At 53.6% G+C, this 14,296-nt stretch overlaps 1 protein-coding gene across 1 annotated transcript in view; it reads right to left on the bottom strand.

The window, feature by feature from the left end:
• The window catches only part of TRPV4 (transient receptor potential cation channel, subfamily V, member 4), a 29,100-nt gene extending 15,208 nt beyond the window's left edge, over nucleotides 1–13,892 (bottom strand). The window contains exons 1-7 of the mRNA XM_015413237.1: nucleotides 13,516–13,892; nucleotides 9,181–9,353; nucleotides 7,951–8,103; nucleotides 5,517–5,657; nucleotides 3,237–3,535; nucleotides 777–956; nucleotides 317–475 (exon numbers count right to left, since the gene is read on the bottom strand). Coding sequence (XP_015268723.1) covers nucleotides 317–475; nucleotides 777–956; nucleotides 3,237–3,535; nucleotides 5,517–5,657; nucleotides 7,951–8,103; nucleotides 9,181–9,353; nucleotides 13,516–13,892 — 1,482 coding nt within the window. The remainder of the gene's footprint in view (nucleotides 1–316; nucleotides 476–776; nucleotides 957–3,236; nucleotides 3,536–5,516; nucleotides 5,658–7,950; nucleotides 8,104–9,180; nucleotides 9,354–13,515) is intronic.
• Between the last annotated feature and the right edge of the window lie 404 nt (nucleotides 13,893–14,296).

Raw genomic sequence — 14,296 nt, 5'->3', positions numbered from 1 at the left:
ATCTATTTCTAAGAGCTGATGCATGTTCAAAATTCAAATGAAAGGGGGACCAGCACCTGGAGAAATGTGGGGTTTAACTCACACGTTGAGCTGTACACACACTGAACGCAGCATGAGGACTACTCAATGCCAGTGTTCCCTCTAAGCTGAGTGAGTGTGAGCTAGCTCACAGTTTCTTAGCCTCTGGCTCAGACAGTTTTGCCTTAGCTCAGGAAGGGATGGCCCCAGAGCAAACTAATTTACGCAGTCACCAAATCGCTCGCTCACCACTTTAATGCCGGCAGCTCCCTCACACCCTGGTACAGCGGGTACTCACGATGCCCTCCAGCGGACGGTAGTAGGACACGAGGGTGAAGATGACCATCGCACAGAGGTAGGATACGACGCTGATGTAGAACGAGACCGCCCCGAATTTGCGCCACTTGTCCCGCAGGAGTTCGTTGATCGGCTCCACGGCCAGCATCTCGTGACGATTCTGGGAAGAGAGCAGCAGGACAGCGTGAAGACGCGTGAAGCTGCTTCCTGAATCAGACAATCGCAGTCGGCATTGTCTACTCAGACTGGCAGCAGCTCGGCAGCAGAAAGGCAGAGAGGCCTTTCACATCACCAACCTCCCACCTCACCCCTGTAACTGGAGATGCCAGAGATTGAACCCCGGGACCTTCTGCATGCCAAGCAGAGGCTCTGCCACTGAGCCGCAACAAACAAAGACAGCCGGAACCAGGACAGCAGAGTTCTGCAGAAGCTGTCACGCACGCCAGACCTCCTGGGCTCACCTCGATCTTGCTGTTATAGACCAGGATCTCCAGCACGGAGACCTCCTCCCCACACGTGTCCAGGGAGGACAGGTCGTACAGCGAGGAGTAGACCGGCCCGTAGGCCCAGTCCTTGAACTTGCGGGAGAGGTGCCGCACGTCTTCGTCCTTGATCTCCCGGCGGATGATGTGCTGGAAGATCTGCAGGCGGGAAGGGACACCAGGTCAGACCAGAAGTCAGGGCTGGGAACAACGGCGACCCCAGTCAGACCGGACCGATGGGGGAGGAGGAGAAACCAGGGCTCACCAAATGGGTCGTCGGAAAGGGCAGGAAAGAGGTGAGGAGGGTGAGAATATTTGTCCTAGGGGTGGGAAACCCTCTTTCCTAGGCACCATTCCAAGTGGCTTGGTGGAGTTTTAATCATATGTTGCAATAAGCATATGGAGCAGAGGTCCATCAGTGGCTATTAGCCACAAGGTATAGATAGGGGCTCTGGGGCAAGGGATGCTCTGTCTTCTTGGTGCTTGGAGGGGGGGGTCAACAGTGGGAGGGCTTCTAATGTTCTGGCCCCACTGGTGGACCTCCTGATGGCACCTGGTATTTCTGGCCACTGTGTGACACAGAGTGTTGGACTGGATGGGCCTTTGGCCTGATCCAGCACTGGCGTCTCTTATGTTCTTATGTTAATAAAACAACGACGACACACTTTAATCTTAGCATTTGTAGCTGGAAAAGGCTCTGGTGGTTTTCTGTTTAAAAACTAGATGTGTTTGCAAGGGGCCTGGATGCAACAGTCAGCATCTGCAACTGAAAAAGGCTCGGGGGGGGGGGATCTCTCTGCCGGAGACTCCGGAGAGCTGCTGGCCAGAGGAGTGGGATCCTGCCAGCTGCCACCAGGGGGCGCAAGCCTTTCCACATCACCCAGCCTCTCCCATCTCCTGCCATCCCCTGTTTGAAAGGACTGTTGTGTAAGCACCGCTGTGCCGTGTGTGTTTCCCATCCGCTCCTCACTTTGCAAGGGAGGGATGCAAGTGTTCCAATGAATGCTAAGGAGAGATCCAGTTAATTGCTGGATGGACTTCCCCCCCCCCCCAGGGGAAGGGTTCTGATTCCGCCTCCTCTAGTGGTACTGATCCTCCATCACGCCATGAAACTTCTCTCCCCCCCCCTATTTATTTTTTTGTTTTGTGGCGCTCAAAAGCTGCCTTATCAGACCCTCGGTCCATCAAGGTCAGTATGGTCTACTGAGACTGGCAGCAGCGCTCCAGGGTCTCAGGCGGAGGTCTTTCACATCACCTCCCGCCTGGTCCTTTTTGACTGGAGATGCCGGGGACTGAACCTGGGACCTTCTGCATGCCAAGCAAATGCTCTTCCACTGAGCCATGGCCCCTCTTTACAGTTCTCCAGGGTCTCAGGCTGAGGTCTTTCACATCACCTCCCGCCTGGTCCTTTTCGACTGGAGATGCCGGGGATTGAACCTGGGACCTTTTGCATGCCAAGCAGAGGCTCTACCACTGAGCCACAGCCCCTCTTTACAGCTCTCCAGAGGGTGTTTGACATCCAAAGGGTACAAGGGGACAACCTTACATGTGTACAAGTGAAACTGCCTTATACCAAATCAGAGCACTGGTCCACTGAGGTCAGCAGTGTTCCCTCTAAGCTGTGGGTGTGAGCGGCTGCTTATTTATTTATTTATTTATTTATTTATTGTCTGATTTATACCCCGCCCTCCCTGCAAGCAGGCTCAGGGCGGCTTCCAGTAACATAAATACATGATAAAAACATACATAATACAGATTAAAACATAACAATTAAAATAATACATTACAAAGTGCTGGCGGCAGTTAAAATTCAATCAAGAGGAAATGCTTTCAGATGGGTTTCCAGCTTCCAGCATAAAAGTGCCTAGATGTTACTCTGCCCGTCAACTCTTATGTCAGCTGCTCAATGATGACTTTGCGGGCTGTGCACTATGGCAGCGGCGGCCCCTAATTAAATGCCTGGCGGAAGAGCTCCGTCTTGCAGGCCCTGCAGAACTGCGAAAGGTCCCGCAGGGCCCTGATCTCCTCCGGGAGCTTGTTCCACCAGGTGGGGGTCGCCACCGAAAAGGCCCCGGCCCTAGTAGCAGCTAGCCTGGCCTCCCTCAGGCCAGGGAGGGTCAATCGATTTTGAGACCCAGACCGTAGTGCTCTCTGGGGTATATACGGGGAAAGGCAGTCCCATAGGTATGTTGGACCCCTCTGGACAGCTCTCCAGGGTCTCAGGCAGAGGTCTTTCCCATCACTTCCTGCCTGGTCCTTTTAACTGGAGATGCCGCCGGGGACTGAACCTGGGACCTTCTGCATGCCGAGCAGATGGCCAACCACAGAGCCAGGGCCCCGCCCCTTATTTTCTTTTCTTCTTATTTTCAAAGCTTGGCCCCAAGGGACCCCCGTGAGGCCCCCGGCCCCCCTCCCTCTGCCCCAGCCTGCCAGGCTCACCCCGATCTTGCCGGTCTTGGCAGCCATCATGAGAGGCGAGAGGCCGTCGTTGTTGAGCAGGGCCTCCAGGTTGGTGTCGGGGAAGAGCTTGGCACACTTGGTCAGCAGCATGTCGTACATCTTGGTGACGAACTTGGTGTTCTCGCGGGTGTTGTCCGCGATGGCCACCAGCGCGTGGAGCACCGTGTTGCCCCGCGAGTCCTGGCGCCGCAGGTCGGCCTGCTTGTGCGCGTTCTCCGTCAGGTACTGGACGATGTGCGGCTGGTTGGTGCAGGCCGCCAGGGAGAGGGGCAGCTCACCTGGGCAGGAGAGGGCAAGAGAGGCGTGAAAGGCAGCCTGCAGGTGGAAGGCGCCCTCGTCGGGTGCATCTCCCAGTCACCGCAGGCCAGAGCGGCCTGGGCCCTGGACTGGAGGAGGGGACACCCTCAGGAGGACAACCTGTTGCAGGTGGCTCGAGCTCTTCCACCACTGGGAGAGACAATCAGTCTGTCGGCGCAGAGGCAGAGTAAATCTCTGCCCATCTCCCTTGCTGCCCACATGCTGAGCACTCTTCATCCCCGTTCTCTTCTCTTCCTCCTGATTCTCCCACAGGACCTGCCTTCTACACCAAGTCCTTGGTTGAACCCCTGACCACCCAACAAGACAATGCCCATGATCAGTGTTCCCTCTAAGCTGAGTTAGTGTGAGCCAGCTCACAGTTTTTTAGCCTCCGGCTCACACATTTTTGTCTCCGCTCAGGAAGGAGGGCTCCAGAGCTAACTAATTTATGCAGTAGCCAAATCACTCGCTCACAACTGTAATTGCCAGTAGCTCACAAAGTAGAATTTTTGCTCACAAGACCCCACAGCTTAGAGGGAACATTGCCCATGATACCAGCCCTTGCCTCTCGCCCAGCTTCCCCTCCCTCTGTTGCTTCCCCACTACCCACACAGTATCCATGTCCCTGCATGGCCACAGGCCACTTTCTTTCATTTACAAGCATGGCCAGCTTCAAGAGGGAATCACATAAGCATATGGAGCAGAGGTCCATCGGTGGCTATCAGCCACAAGGTATAGACAGGAACTCTCGGTCTGGGGCAAGGGATGCTCTGTATTCTTGGGGGGGAGGGCAACGATGGGAGGGCTTCTAGTGTCCTGGCCCCACTGCTGGACCTCCTGATGGCCCCTGGTATTTTTGGCCACTGTGTGACAGAGTGTTGGATTGGATGGGCCATTGGCCTGATCCAGCATTGGCTTCTCTGACGTTCTTCTATGGAGCAGAGGTCCATCAGTGGCTATTAGCCACAAGGTGTAGATAGGAACTCTCAGTCTGGGGCAAGTGGTGTTCTGTATTCTTGGTGCTGGGGGGGGAGGGCAACAGTGGGAGGGCTTCTGGTGTCCTGGCCCCACTGCTGGACCTCCTGAGGGCCCCTGGTATTTTGGACTGGATGGGCCATTGGCCTGATCCAGCATTGGCTTCTCTTATGCTCTTATGTTCTTAATGATACTGCTCTCACAGCCAATTTGGCTCTGAACAGTGTCACACAAAGACCAAAAAAAGAAGGAAATTTATTTAATACAGGTGTCTATATAATGTAAAAATAATAATGATTTTTAATCTTAATTGACTGAGAAAAGAACTTGGCAACTGCCAATGTAATATTAAAACCCTTCCCTGCTAAAAGAAACCGGAAAATATCCTCTTCACACCCAGAGTCCTGGATAAGGGGTTTTATCCAACTCTCTCTTGCATCGTTAAGCAAACCGCAGTCAAATAGCCAATGCTGAAGGATGTCTCTTTGGCCAGAAACGCACTGACACAGTCACGCAGAGTCAGGCATCTTATTTAAGCGTCAGTGTCCAAAGAGTTTCCCGTGCATGAGCACCACCAGTGTCCCCTCTAAGCTGCGTTAGTGTGAGCTAGCTCACAGTTTTTTAGCCTCCGGCTCACACACTTTTGTCTCAGCTCAGGAAGGAGGGCTCCAGAGCAAACTAATTTATGCAGTAGCCAAATGGCTCGCTCACAACTTTAATGCTGGTAGCTCACAAAGTAGAATCTTTGCTCACAAGACCCCGCACCTTAGAGGGAGCATTGTCACCACCAACCCTGCCGCAGCCCTTCAAGGCAGACCCGTGCTGCAGGCGGGCAGTGCCAGGTAGAGAGGGGCAAAAGACACATTCTAACCAAGGAGTGTGTGGTTCACAGCTCAGCCACCAGGCCTCACCAGTTCCCGGGGGGCAGAGGCTGCACCCCCCCAGGGGCGGGGGGGGGGGGGTAGTGTGTCTGTCTCTCTCACTCACCAAAGTAGAAGTAGCCCCCCTCGTCCTTGGGCTGGAAGAAACGGCCCCTGGCCTGCGCATGGACGTCAGCTCCTTTCTCCACCAGCAGCTCCACGTAGTGCTTGCACCGCCGCTCGATGGCAATGTGCAGGGCGGTCTGCCCTGCAGGGGGACACACACCGCACTGCTGTTCCCACAGCCCAATTTCTCAGCAAGGCTGCGCACCCCCCCCCACTGCTTCTCCCCCCCCTTCCGACAGGGTCTGCCAGCCCCAACCCCATCTCCTTGTGATTCTGCGCATGCGCATGCAGGCAGAGCAGAATCTGAGTCCAGTGGCGCCTTTAAGACCAGCAAAGTTTAATCCTGGGCATAAACTTCTGTGTGCATGCGCACTTCTTCAGATACATGCGTGTGGACAAAAGCTCATACCCAGAATGAAACTTTGTGGGTCTTAAAGGTGCCAAGCTGGACTCCCGCTTGGCTCGGTTGCTTCCGACCAACGTGGCTGCCTATCTGAATCTCCGACCAACGTGGCTGCCTATCTGAATCTCTGTACATGAAGATTGTTTCAGAGCCTTGTCGGTCTGTCCACCATTCTGGACATAAACCAGGCATTAAAAACCGCAACACTCCAAAACCAGTGGGAGAACGTTTTGATCTTCCAGGACGTTCCATCGCTGACCTGACGGTGGCAGTCCTCAAACAGAGGGGCTTCAAGGGGAGATTATACCACGAGATGGCTGGATCTGGGTTCATTCACAAAGCCAGACTAATGGACCGCCCCCCAGGGCTGAACAGAGATGCAGGATTCTTATCTCACTACAGAGGCTCACTTTCGGCCCCTAACATTTCTCAGCCCTGACCTGGATGGCCCAGGTGAACCCGATCTCATCACATCACATCTTGGAAGCTAAGCTGGGTCGGCCCTGGTTAGTTCTTGGATGGGAGACCACCACGGAAGTCCAAGGCCGCTAGGCAGAGCCAGGCAAGGGCCAACCCCCTCCGAATGCCTCTTGCCGTAAAAACCCCACAGGGTCACCATAAATTGGCTGTGACTTGATGCCAAAAAAGAGGAAAAAGGCATTTCCCCCCCCCCAGTCGAATCAAGCTGACTCCAGTGTGCAGCAGAGTCCCTCTGCATCCCTGCCCAGCATTCTTTGCAACACCCCCTCCCACCGTCACACAGGGATAGAAGGACTCAGGGCCGCAGTGTTCCCTCTAAGCTGAGTTAGTGTGAGCCAGCTCAGAGTTTTTTAGCCTCCGGCTCACACATCTTTGTCTTAGCTCACGTAGGAGGGCTCCAGAGCAAACTAATTTATGCAGCAGCCAAATCACCTGCTCACAACTTTAATGCCGGTAGCTCACAAAGTAAAAGCTTTGCTCACAAGACTCCACAGCTTAGAGGGAGCATTGCTCAGGGGTCTCTGTTCCTGCTTGTGTCTGACGAAGGGAGCTTTCACTCTCAGAAGCTTATACCCTGAAAATCTTCTTGGTCTCCAAGGGGCTATCAGACTTGAATCTCGCTGTACTTATACAGGTAAAGGTAAATGTTTCCCTTGCTTGGAAGCCAGTCAAATCTGACTCTAAGGGGGCGGTGCTCGTCTCCATTTCCAAGCCGAAGAGCCAGCGCTGTCCGAAGATATTTCTGTGGTTGCGACTTAAACACCGAGGCGCACGAAACACTGTTACCTTCCCACGAAGAGGAGGAGGAGGAGGAGATTGGATTTATACCCCGCCCTTCACTTGGTGTCTCAGAGCGGCCTACAAACTCCTTTCCCTTCCCCTCCCCACAACAGACACCCTGTGAGGTGGGTGGGGCTGAGAGAACTCTGACAGAAACTGCTCTTTTCCAAGGACAGCTGTGCCAGAGCTTGTGACTGACCCAAGGTCACATCAGCAGGTGCAAGTGGAGGAGTGGGGAGTCAAACCCGGTTCTCCCAGATCAGAGTCCGCACACTCAATCACTACACCAAACTGGTCCCTATTTATCTACTTGCAATTTCTTGCTTTCAAACTGCTAGGCTGGCAGGAGCTGGAACCAGAGACGGGAGCTCGCTCTGTCACGCGGCACTGGGGTCTTGAACTGCCGAGCTACCGACCTTCCAGTCTGCAGCTTCAGCATCTTAACCTCTGAGCCACTGTGGCCCTCTACTTATGTACTTATACTTGTACCATGTACTTATCTAGAACTTGGGAATTCAACACAATGGAGATCTCTGCTTTCATTAAAAAAAAACCCACCAAGCCCACCGGGTTCCTAGCCCCTAAATCTGAAAACTGGTCTGGAAGAGCCTGGGGAGACGGCCAGGCTTGGGGCTTAGGCCGACTCCCGCATGGGGGGGTCTTCAGCCTTCCCTCGCCTGAGCTAAGAGCCGCAAAATCAGCCGATGAACTTGCCGTGCAGAATCCCGGCATGAGCATCCCCGGGCCTGGCCAAGACGGATTTCCTTCCTACCTCGGTAATAGACGTCCCGGAAGGGGGAATTGATGAACTCCCGCATGCCGCCCGTCTTCTCGGCAACGTCCAGCAGCATCGGGATGGTGTCGTTCTTGCCGTTGTTCAGGTGCAGCAGGGCCTTGGGGAGGCAGGTTTTCCCCGTGGAAGGTTCTGGGCGGGGGAGACACGCAAAGAGGGGCGGTTGGTGGAGCCACGACCTCATATAAGGCCACGAGAAGAGCCCTCCTGGGTCAGACCAGTGAGGGTCCACCTAGTCCAGCCTCCTGTCTCGCACAGGGGCCAGCCTCAAGACAGCCCTCCGGCAAGGCATGGTTTGTGTTTGCACTGAGCATGCACAAAGTGCTGCTTTTTTGCTCCCTTGCTGTACACTACCAGCTGCTCCAACGGTGGCTGCGTTTCTTTCACCCAAACACACACGTGTGATAATGAGTGCACAGTTAGCGCATCACCCAATCTCAGCATTGGATTTGCTTTTAAATGCAGCTTCTTAGTCCTCATTGACCACAGAGAAGACCCTGAAGGGAACGCCTGGTACAGTAACAGGCTGAAGAAAAATAGCAGTTTTAAGAGAGCCAAAAGTGATTCGAATGAGGAATTTTGTTGGGCATTAACATATTACTGGAATTTCCCCTTACATTTCTGACCTATTTGATAGGACTGTCCCATTTGTCGATGGTAACATTTGGTACCTTCCCCGCCTCCCTTGCCCAGATTTACACCATCTTGCCTTGACATGCCAAACTGTTTAAACAGAGGGCTTCTCATGGTGTACTTTGCCGGCAAAACAGCCTTGGTCAAACAGGTGTTGCGGGTTTTAGAACAAAACCTCCAAACCTGCTTAACCAGGAGAGAAAGTAGTTAAGAGTACAGGTCACATGTGGCAAGCCCTCACTGAAATCTCTTAAAAGCAGTGCCCGTCTCCAGTCTCTGAAAAGAGCACTGAGTGAGAGAGACCCTGCCACGTCCAGGGGCTACCCCTCCCTCCATCATAATCTTGCTGTTCACCCCAAACTTTTTTATTGCCAGCCCTTCCCCCAACCTGCTTACATTTCCCCAGAAAGTTCATCAAAATTCTCGCTCCCAAAGATGGAAGAGATTATGCCCCATGAAGCCAGCATCTTTTGCACAATGGACTCTCCACGCAAACCCCTCAGCAGGGGCAGGTCCAGAGCACTCAAACCCGTGTGCAAGTCTGCGGCCCCCAGCCAGCCCCACACTTTCACCCACCCCGAAACTCCTCATCCGTCAGGCGCTTCTTGTGGGTCAGCAAGAAGGGGAGGAGGCCGTCCAGGTCTGCCGTAGAGCCTCGGGAGACGATGTCGAAAAGGATGGGCCGGTTGAACACCTTGAGGATGGGGGGCGGGTGGGGGGCAGGACCCTTTGTGCTGGGGGGTTTCTTCCTGGGGGAGAGGAAGAGACTCTGGTGAACAAAAACCTTAAACCAAACAATCACTTTCTTGTGCTGACACTCTGTCAAGGCACTCAGGGTGACGCATGTCATTTTCCCGCCTTATTTTCACAACAACCCTGCGAGGGAGCTGGGGCAGAAGGTTGTGACTAGCCTCAGGCTGCCCAGCAAGCTTCTTGGATGAATGGGGATATGAAACTGGGTCTCCCAAATCCCAGGTTGGGATTCTAACCGTGAAACCCAGCTGGCAACCCTAACCCCCAAGGGCCAACCCAAGATTGGGCACCACATTTTAGGAAGGATGTTGACAAGCTCGAGCGTGTCCAGAAGAGGGCGACCAGGATGGTGAGAGGGTCGGAATCCAAGTCTTGCAAGGGAAGGCTGAAAGAGTTGGGTCTGTTTAGCCTGGGAAAGAGAAGTCTTAGAGGGGACACGATTGCAGTCTTCAAATATCTGAAGGGCTGTCATGTAGAAGAGGGAGCAGATCTATTCTCTTTTGCTCCGGATTGCAAGACTAGATCTAATGGGTGGGAATTGCAAGGGAGTTCGATACCGGCTAAATATCAGGAGAAACTTCCTGACTGTCAGAGTGGTTGAGCACTGGAACAGTCTGCCTCGGGAGGTGGTGGAGGCTCCTTCACTGGACGTTTTCAAGCGGAGGCTGGATGACCATCTTTCGGGTCTGTCGTCGTAGGACAATCATTCAGCTGTGCTCCTGCAGAGTGCAGGGGATTGGACTAGATGGCCTGCAAGATCCCTTCCAACTCTAACATTCTATGATTCTAAGAGTGGATGAACAGTGGAACAGTCTGCCTCGGGAGGTGGTGGATGCTCCTTCGCTGGACATTTTCAAGCGGAGGCTGGACGACCATCTTCTGGGTCTGTTGTAGGTATGTAGGGCCATCTTTCGGCTACGCTCCTGCAGAGTGCAGGGGGTTGGACTAGATGACCTGCAGGGGGTTGGACTATGCAAGGTGATGCACATTGGAGCCAAAAATCCTAAATATAAATACACATTGATGGGGTCTGAACTGGCAGAGACTGAGCAAGAGAGAGATCTTGGAGTTGTAGTGGATAACTCACTGAAAATGTCGAGACAGTGTGTGACTGCAATAAAGAAGGCCAATGCTATGCTGGGGATTATTAGGAAGGGTATTGAAAACAGATCAGCCAATATAATAATGCCCCTATATAAATCAATGGTGAGACCTCATTTGGAATACTGTGTGCAGTTCTGGGCACCACACCTTAAAAAGGATATTATAGCTTTGGAAAAAGTGCAGAAAAGGGCAACTCGAATGATAAAAGGGTTGGAACACTTTCCCTATGAGGAAAGGTTAAAGCGCTTAGGGCTCTTTAGCTTGGAGAAAAGACGACTGAGGGGTGACATGATCGAGGTTTATAAGATTATGCATGGGAAAGAGCAGGTAAAGAAAGAGGTACTTTTCTCCCTTTCTCACAATACAAGAACTCGTGGGCACTCCATGAAACTGCAGAGCGGTCGGGTTAGAACGGATAAAAGGAAGTACTTCTTCACCCAAAGAGTGATTAACACATGGAATTCACTGCCACAGGAAGTGGTGGGTGCTACAAGCATGGACGGCTTCAAAAGGGAATTAGATAAGCATATGGAGCAGAGGTCCATCAGTGGCTATTAGCCACAAGGTATAGCTAGGGGCTCTGGGGCAAGTGATGCTCTGTCTTCTTGGTGCTTGGGGGGGGGGGGTCAACAGTGGGAGGGCTTCTAATGTCCTGGCCCCACCGCTGGACCTCCTGATGGCACTGGTATTTCTGGCCACTGTGTGACACAGAGTGTTGGACTGGATGGGCCTTTGGCCTGATCCAACATTGGCGTCTCTTATGTTCTTATGTTCTTATGTCCCTTCCAACTCTAACATTCTATGATTTGCCAGGCTGAATTCAGCATGTCTCCACAACAGCACCAAGACTGGGCACATCCTAGCAAACCCACACTCAGGCACCCAGTCCCTGGCATGGGGGAAAGACACCAACCTGCTGTCTACTCACAGCTGGGGGACCGCAGCGTGTTACCCTGAGAATCCCAAAGATCCCTGGCCAATGTTCCCTCTAAGCTGTGGAGTCTTGTGAGCAAAAATTCGACTCTGTGAGGTACTGGCATCAAAGTTGTGAGTGAGCCATTTGGCTACTGCATAAATTTGCTTGCTCTGGAGAACTCGTTCCTGAGCTCAGACAAAAATGTGTGAGCCGGTGGCTAAAAGACTGCGAGCTGGCTCACACGAACTCAGCTTAGAGGGGCTCAGTTCTTTAGTGAGGTTTCTCCTACTTCCCCCAGAAGGCCGGATGAAGCTCTCGAGAGCCCTGGAGGGATGCATTCCTTTTTCCTACTGGCTTCCTCTCCCAGGAAGCAACTCAAAAGGAAAGCGAGTCAGGTCCAGTGTTCCCTCTAAGCTGAGTTAGTGGGAGCTAGCTCACAGTTTTTAGCCTCCAGCTCACACATCTTTGTCTCCACTCAGGAAGGGATGGCTCCAGAGCAAACTAATTCACGCAGCAGCCAAATTGCTGGCTCACAACTTCAATGCCGGTAGCTCAGAAAGTAGAATTTTTGCTCACAAGATTCCAGAGCTTAGACGGGACATTGGTCAGGTCTTCCCTGTGGCCAGACAGAGTCCTCATTTGTCCTGTCTGTGCCCGAGAGACCGGAGGGGTGAGGCCCGTTCCTGAAGCCGGCCATTCATCCTGGTGAGCTCACCTCCCTCGTCCCCTCCCGCCCCACAGGACAAGCCAGCCTCAGGAGGGAAACGGCACAGAGAGGTCTTTGAAGGGGGCACAGGGTTGCACCTCGGGGCCACACCCAAACAGCCACGTCATTAGTTAGGTGGGCAAAGGCTTGCCAGCGCAGACAGAGGTGCCCTGGGGCAGGCTGCCTTGAAGTCTGGCACACCACCTGAGGAACTGATGTGGCCCAGCCCCGATAGGTGGGTATTCAGAGTTGTCAGGGGAAAAGCACTCTTCATACACTCAAGAACATCCCGTCCTCACATCAGACGGGGCTCGGGACCTTGAGTGGCTCTCAGACACCTTTGCCAAAAGGCCATGGTGAGAGATGAACGAACCGTCTCCCCAAATGCAGCAAGCCCGACTCTCCCCATTCCTGTTACGATCATGCCGTAATGCGTTCCCTGTATGAATCGGGAGGCTTCCCAAACCAGGCCGATTCATACAGATACTTCCGAGAGAAGAAAACGCCAACCAGAGTGTCACAGACCCAGGTTCAGAAACCCCACTCCGCCCTAGGAGCTACACACGCTCAGCCTCTCCTCCCTCACAGGGCTGTTGTGAAGATGAAATGGAAGGAAGGAAGAAGGGGGAAAGCCAGGTATAAAGCAAAGAAATCCCAAGGTGGTGTCTCCCTTAGATATTCACCCGCTGTAACATCTTGTAAAAGCGCTCTCAGGTGGCCACACTCATGGGGGATCCTACCCTGAAAATGCTGACCCTTTTAAGCAATTTATTTTGTAATGTGAACCACAGAAGAAGGAGGTGGAGGAGGAGGGATTAGATTTATACCCCCGCCCTTCACTCTCAGAGCGGCTTACAAACTCCTTTCCTTTCCCTTCCCCACAACAGACACCCTGTGAGGGAGGTGGGGCTGAGAGAGCTCTTTTGAGAACTGCTCTTTTCAAGAACAGCTCTGACAGAACTACGGCTTGCCCAAGGTCACCCAGCGACTGCAAGTGGAGTCGTGGGGAATCAAACCCGGCTCTCCCAGATTAGAGTCCGCGCACTTCACCACGACACCAAACTGGCTCGGTTGAGTCACTGTTGAGTCCATTCCTTGTGTTTGGAAAATGGGAAGGCTGAGGAGCCAGAAGCCAAGCATGGCCTCTGGAACGCATGCGCCTTGGACCCCAATGAGACCCTTCTGATATTACAGAGATGTCTGCCTTGCGTGTGCGTTTTTTTTAAAAAAATCATCTACAGGGAAATCTTCTTCTTCTTCTTCTTCTTCTTCTTCTTCTTCTTCTTCTTCTTCTTCAGGTGACCAGTTCTCCAGTGCATTTCGCTCCGGTTACAAAGGACCCCAAAGCTGTACGTGTGACCAGGCCCTCTGCTCGCCACGGCAGCTCATGTGACCCCCCCCCCCGTCCTGGAACGCCGAGCTCCATACTCACTCCAGGACCTTTTTGCGCCTCCATTTGTTGTCCGTCGGGTGGTGGCGGTAGGTGCCGTAGTCAAAGAGCGAGTCCATGGGGGCTTTCTTCGGCCCCGGCACCACGGACGACTCGTAGATGGTGGACTCCAGCAGGTCCATCGGGTTCGGGACCCCTTTGCGGAAGGCCCCGTGGAACTTCATCCGCAGGTTCTGCTTGCTGTCCCCCGACCCGGGCGGGCTCCGGGCGGCCTCTGCGGAGGAGGGGCCGTCCTCGCTCTCAAAGAGGTTGGCCAGCGAGGAGAGCGGGAACCCGTCGTTCTGGGGGGAAGCTTCGTCGTTCGGGGCCTCGCCGGCCTCGCCGGGACCGGGGAGAGGGGTCTCCTCGGAATCCGCCATGGCCGTCGGCGCAAGAGGATCGCCACTGGATCGTGGCTGACCTGGCGGGAAAGAAAAGGAATGGAGGGTGAGGCAGATGGGCGTTGTGGAGGGGGCACCTCATGTCTCACGGCTGGGGACTAAGCCAGTCCTGGAGCTGGACCAGGTAGCCTTTCGATGCTATGGGCAAGTGATTCCGCACATGCTCAGAGGTAACCTTTCAAACCCCTCCCACACACATATTCCAGGGCTGAGGCAAAATTGCTCCAGGCAGGGCACAACCAGTGTTCCCTCTAAGCTGAGTCAGTGTGAGCTAGCTCACAGGTTTTTAGCCTCCGGCTCACACATTTTTGGTCTCAGCTCAGGAAGGAGGGCTCCAGAGCAAGCTAATTTATGCAGGAGCCCAATCGCTCGCTCACAACCTT

Source organism: Gekko japonicus, unplaced genomic scaffold (assembly GCF_001447785.1).
Source record: "Gekko japonicus isolate JY-2015 unplaced genomic scaffold, Gekko_japonicus_V1.1 scaffold10, whole genome shotgun sequence".
In the NCBI taxonomy this organism is placed as follows: Eukaryota; Metazoa; Chordata; class Lepidosauria; order Squamata; family Gekkonidae; genus Gekko; species Gekko japonicus.
The sequence above is the reverse complement of the archived record's forward strand: the minus strand, read 5'-3'. Positions and strand labels throughout refer to the sequence as shown.